The sequence below is a fragment of the Drosophila sulfurigaster genome, chromosome 2R (genome assembly GCF_023558435.1).
Source record: "Drosophila sulfurigaster albostrigata strain 15112-1811.04 chromosome 2R, ASM2355843v2, whole genome shotgun sequence".
NCBI classification, from domain to species: domain Eukaryota; kingdom Metazoa; phylum Arthropoda; class Insecta; order Diptera; family Drosophilidae; genus Drosophila; species Drosophila sulfurigaster.
Genome location: NC_084882.1, coordinates 1,595,692 through 1,601,671, shown reverse-complemented (window position 1 = coordinate 1,601,671; position 5,980 = coordinate 1,595,692). Strand labels below are relative to the sequence as shown.

The 5,980-nt window shown below is 42.9% G+C and overlaps 2 protein-coding genes and 1 long non-coding RNA gene across 3 annotated transcripts; 1 reads left to right on the top strand and 2 right to left on the bottom strand.

Moving 5' to 3' along the window:
- Positions 1-1,226: 1,226 nt before the first annotated feature.
- Positions 1,227-1,661, bottom strand: LOC133839582 (discoidin domain-containing receptor 2-like). Its single transcript, XM_062271197.1, has 2 exons — positions 1,564-1,661; positions 1,227-1,457 (listed from the first exon to the last, which is right to left on the bottom strand). The coding sequence occupies exons 1-2, from the start codon at positions 1,582-1,584 to the stop codon at positions 1,242-1,244; spliced, it is 237 nt and encodes a 78-aa protein (XP_062127181.1). The 5' UTR covers positions 1,585-1,661; the 3' UTR covers positions 1,227-1,241.
- A 621-nt stretch (positions 1,662-2,282) lies between these two features.
- Positions 2,283-3,229, bottom strand: LOC133835806 (uncharacterized). The gene is made up of 2 exons (XM_062265886.1): positions 2,989-3,229; positions 2,283-2,953 (listed from the first exon to the last, which is right to left on the bottom strand). Exons 1-2 carry the CDS (start codon positions 3,227-3,229, stop codon positions 2,283-2,285), a joined length of 912 nt encoding a protein of 303 aa, XP_062121870.1.
- A 1,734-nt stretch (positions 3,230-4,963) lies between these two features.
- On the top strand, positions 4,964-5,563 carry LOC133839017 (uncharacterized). The gene is made up of 2 exons (XR_009894043.1): positions 4,964-5,412; positions 5,489-5,563. It is a non-coding gene; the product is annotated as an uncharacterized LOC133839017 (long non-coding RNA).
- Positions 5,564-5,980: the final 417 nt, after the last annotated feature.

Sequence of the window (5,980 nt, the reverse complement as noted above, 5' to 3'; positions counted from 1 at the left end):
CACAAAAATGTGCTTTGTAACGCTGTTGATCCGCTGATGATCTTGAGTGCGGCATCTTCAGTCTTTCTCCAGTCATCGCTTATCGCGATGATTCTTCAAAATGTGTTTTTAAGCGGAATTTCATGTATTGTTTGTCCCCTTGCATTCTTTGAACTTTATTCCCTAGTGCATTGTAAAATTCTTTTCAGGGTAGTTGTATTATAACATACACGTATTGAAAAGCATATTTCTTTATTCGCTAGCAAGCTTTTCTTCCTGTCTTTTCATTTCAACTGCCATAATTATTTGACTATGAAATCTTAGTTTGGTATGGATTTATAACCGACTTCCTGCATAAATCCATTAAGCCTATAATGTTGGCATCTCGCTGCCTCTGCCTGCCATCTGTATATCGATGAAAATCCCCTATTCATGCGGCACGCTCTATTTGACTCATCAATCAAATTGCAGTTGGCAGACTAGCAGTTTTATCCCCTAGTCATTTTCACACCTACCGCACATGGATTTTCTTATTTCGGCCAGTCAGGCAAAACGACAGAGAGAGATTCCGAACTAGAGCCACACAACCCACAATGAATACAAATGATCTCTGGTTCAGTGACCGACCCAATCGATCCTCCGATGTTAACAGCATTGTACCCTAGACATCATCCCCTAGTCGAGAATCAATGTGGCATGAAAATATTGTCTAAATACGTCGCACATGAATGGAGGTGAGCATAAACTCCTAAATCTGTGCACTTGGTACAATTTAATCAGGGCTGCGACACGCTTGGCATTCAAACGGAAATGCAATGCATGCCAGAGCAATGTTGGAGGACGCTCTTCGGGGGTGGGGGTTGCAACTACCCCTAAACTGCAGACGCTTGTTTACTTTTGCATGTTTGGCCCTGGGCATTTTATATTGACTTTAAATCTCCCCGCCCAGCCCAAAAGCGAACCCATTCACCCAGCACACGACACGGACACGAGTTGCCTACAATGCAAAAATAAAAAAAAAACATAGAAAAGAAAAGAAGAGAGATTTTTCCTCTCGGACCGCTTATCTCGCCTGTCTAGTTCTGCATTCTGTCTCTCTATCGATTCGCTGCATTGTTGTTGCCCAAATGTTGGAAAAATGTGTTCGAGTATTGCTTTCCCTGTTTTCCTTATATTTTTTTTAACCCCCTGTCGCACACTTGAAAGTGAAATCAAGCTGAAAAATGCATTTGCAGACACATCTGCAGTTTACTGCTTGCAATTTACTTACTAGATATAAAACTGGTCTCGGATAACATAATCCATTTGACAGCAAAGTACAAATTGATTTTCAGATATTTGCCCACGCGATGATGCAGCTTAATGGTCACATCGCGAGCATGATCCATTATCGTATCGGGCATATAGGAAAACTGAACGGGTTCGCCGGAAAAGTAGCGTCCATCGATGCTGACGAAGACCTTCGCATGCACGAAGACCTAAACAGAAGGGAAATAAGAGTTGGGAGGGTTAATATGGTTTTAAATATACCCCAGATATAAAGTAAATTATAATCCTCGCGGGATTCTCGCATAAATCACTCACCTGCACATCCTTGGTGTACATGTTGTTCGTATGCAAAACGATGGCACTGAAATTGCGAACCGTATCAAATTCGAACACAATTTCAACGGGTTTGCCCAACAGACTTTCTTTTCCTAAATTTGCGCATGCGCTGTTAACTCACTTTGCGTTGCACATGCGCTGTCAACTTGCTAGGCTCATGTTTACGTTGCACATGCGCTGTTAGCTTGCTTTGCTCATATTTGCGTTGCGCATGCGCTGTTAACTATCTTTGCGTTGCACATGCGCTGTTAGCTTGCTTGGCTCATATTTGCGTTGCGCATGCGCTGTTAACTCTCTGCGTTGCACTTGCGTTGTTAACTCAGCACAGCTGGGTGAGTGACCATGTATGAGAGAAAAACTCTGGTATATATGTACGTTTTTGGGCTATTGTTTATTTTGTGGCGCAGTATGGTGCGTCACACTCCCCCCTTTCCCACCGGGCGAATAAAAATCCGGTTACGTCCGGTTTTGGTTCGGTTCACCTGGTAGGTGGTGTCAAGGTACGTATGCGTGAACCTTGTTCTAGTTCCTCGTCCCCGCTGCCGCGGACCTCCTCAACCAGGCCCCGGGGTAGTTTACGTTGGGGCGTTTCCACCTTCCAGTCGGTAGGAGCTTCCACCAGCTCGCTTCCGTGGGCTACCTCGGTCATCAGGCTTTGTTTCATCCTCCTCCAACGGCACCAAGTCCTGCCCGAAGACCTACAATAGGTCGGCGAGAGGGTCGGACTCCTCGTTGGCTGGGGATGTCCTCGCGTACTGCCGGCGGAACCGAGGCCCGTCCGGCTCGTCGTCCGACGACGCGGACTCCCCGCGTGGACCTTCTTGCGGTGGGTCGTAGGAAGACATGGGAAGGGGAAACCCGTCGGGGTCGGATATGTCCATTTCCTCGAGTAGGCGTAGGATGGGTGTCCTAGGGCGTCGAAAAGCTGGCGGGAAGTAGGGTGGTGGAAATGGGCGGTCAGCGATCGCTGGCCCCCGATAGTTCCAGCGCTCCGGCAGCTCGAAATATGAGGTGGGGTTTCCTGGAGGGAGGATAACATCTACCACCGCCCGGTCAATGCGGGTTACTCGCATTCCCCATGGGCGGATGGCCGGCTCGTATGTTACCGTACGGTCTACTTCCTGGACGAAGAATGGCTCGTCCGCGTCACTATCCTCAGTGGAGGGAGGCTGGTAGCGTTGCGCCTCCGTCTCGGTCGGCGACGGGGGTCGACCATACACCCCACGTCCTAGTCGCGGGTCGCGGCGTTGTCCGGGCCTGGGTGACCAAGCGCCTGGTGGGAGCCGAGAAAAGGGCTCTTCCGCCTCGCTGCTCTGCTCCTGTTCGGATACATCGTCCTCCTCATATGGCCTCTCCTCCTCCGATTCCCCTCGCTGGCGGGGTTGTAAATGGCTCGTAGGCTACCACGGTACCCAGGGTCGTCCTCGGGCCACGGGGAGTAATGTGGCTCCGTAGGGTGAGGAGTCATCCGGGGTTCATCCTCGGGCCACGGGGAATAGTGTGGCTTCGTGGGGTCAAACGTCATCCGGGGTGCATCCTCGGGCCACGGGGAATAGCGTGGCTTCGTAGAGTCGGGAGTCATCCGGGGTTCCTCGCCGGCGTAGTCGCGTGGCGGGGAGGGAAGCGTAAGATCGATCGGTTCCATGTTCTGTAATGATTAAGAAAAATAGTGGGATTATTGGTAGGGCGACTGAGGAAGTTGTCGTCGGAGGGATGGGATCAGGGTTTGATCGCGGCTCCCGACATGTCGCTCTCGTAATCTTCGGCCTCGGACTCGGGTTTTTGCTCCTGGAAATCCCGGAGATCTTCAATGTTAGCTACTCTTCTTTGGTTGGTCGTTGTGTGTTGTAAGCGGACGATGTTTGCTGCAATGAACTTCTTTACCACGTACGGACCATCGAATTTCGGAGCTAGTTTTGCTGCGAAACCGTCGGTGTTGCCGCAAAAGCACCTTTCCGCCCAAAGTAGGTCGCCATTGCCTCTGGCGTAGAGTGTAATGCCGACTCTGGTCATGCCTCGCTTGGTTCAGGTTACCGCGTACGATTGTAAAGATCTCCTGCAGTGTTTTTGTCTTATTGCCGGAGACTTCTGGTGTCACCTCGTCATATAATCCTCCGGGAAGTCGTGGCTCCCTACCCTGTACTAAGTAAGCTGGACTGTAGCCGGTGGACTCGGAGACTCTGGAATTGATAGCTAATGAAAAAGTATTTCTTTAAGAACTTCGACAATTTTTATCTGATCGCAACCAAATTTTCAGGAATCATAAATACTATACTTATTATTGTATACACCAAAATTCTGGCTTTACAATTACGCGTTTTATTCGATTTTGATTTACGGGGGCGGAAGTGGGCGTGGAAAAAATTTGAAACAAACTTGATCTGTGTGCAACATAACAAATGCTGTCGAAAAAAAATTATAGCTCTATCTCTTATAGTCCCTGAGATCTAGGTGTTCATACGGACGGACGGACAGACACACAGACGGACAGACGGACATGGCCAGATCGTCTCGGCTGTTGACGCTGAACAGAACATGAAGGGTGGTTTAGCGGAACGAAGGAAATTAATTTGTATCTAATAAGAATTTAAATTGTTTTCCGACACATTTGTTGAATTTATTGGAAAATACTATTATAACTCTTAACCAAGAAAAAACATTTGGTTTTGTTTTTGAGTAACTTTCAAAATATGAGAGTTAGTTTACTCATTATCGATTATGTTTTGTTATCACGGTAATTTTTTCCTTAAATTAACTATGCTCAAAGAATATTATTAATGTTAATATTACTAATAATAAAAAAAAACATTTATGTGTTGATAAAAATTTAATATTTGCATCGCTAATAAACTCTACATTCAAGAAAAGAAAAATATTTATTATTATAAGCCAGATATTTGTATAAGTACTGATACCGCTAATTACAAAAAAATCAAATGTTACTTTCGAAACTATTCGAAACATATTTTTTTTCAATACAATATATATAATACATATATATAAATATATATATAATACATACACATAATATATATAATAGAAATACCAGTAATATTTTTAAATGAAATGAATATACATATATATTTTGTGCTCGTACTTTTTAAAATATATTTATAATTTAATAAAAAAAAATGTATGGAAAAAATAGTAAACAAAATTCTTTTGTATTAAGTTAAGTTCAGCTTAATTCATTTTTATAAACCATTTATATAATCCAGTTACTATCGGTAACTATCAGTTAAAAAATGGTAAATATTTTTAAAAAAAACTCATATATTATTATAAAATATTAATGTAAAAATAGTCATTGATTGTGTATGACAATGATTGGAAGATAAGATTATTTATTGAATAATCTAAAGTTTAGAAATAAATATTATTGTTACGGACTGGTTGTCTTCCCTGGGGCCGTGCCGGCTGGCTCATCGGTACTCAGGTGGAGTTCCATACCTGGCCCGCAGTCCGCACAATCGATAATTTCACCGATATTAACAGCTGTTTATAACAGAAGAAAAAACGCATCACTAACAGAAAAACATAACAGCTGCCGCGCAATTGAAAATTGCGCGAAAACAAAAGGAAATTCAAATCAAACTATTGACGACGATAAGTACAAAGAAAAAACAATAATAAACATACTCACTGATCCATTTTATGTTTGAACAGGGTCACAGCTGGACCCCGGCGTACCCACCCTGCCTGAGATGGCCACATCGACGCCATCTCCCTTTGCGTTGGCCACTATATCAGTGGCTGCTCCTCATCCGGCGTAGTGCTGTGGAATTCCCTTCCCCTCCATGCTGAGAAACATACACAACCATGTTCAACGTAAGTACTATTTTATAATTCATGAATTTTTCTTAATAACTAACATTTACTTTATTTACTTAATTTTTATTTATAGATAACATACAATTATTTGGACTTTAAAACGGCAAAGGAACAAGATTCATAAACCACGCAGTAGGACGAGCGAAACCAACATGTAGCCGCAACGGCGTAAAGGACAACTTTTATTATATGTAACACCTTCAGGGGATGGGTATGTCTGCATTTATCAATTTACATACACATGTTCGTATGCTTTAATATAAATATCTTTAATTACGTCGCTTAAACATCTACCTTGACCTACCTAAGAACTCTTGGGATTGGTAAAGGGGCGAATTGAGTGATGATTGAAAAAATGTGTGTATATATATATGTAAATTAGTAAACATAAACACCTAATCCCGCAGCAAGTAGATTTTAAGAATGTATGTATGTATGTATAAAGGTGTCTGTCGTCCCTACTCTGTTATTTATTTACAAGAAAATAAATTTGAAGTTACTTTAATTTATATCGTATTTCGAACTTTAATTTACTTTAATTAATTATTTATTTAATTTACTTGGA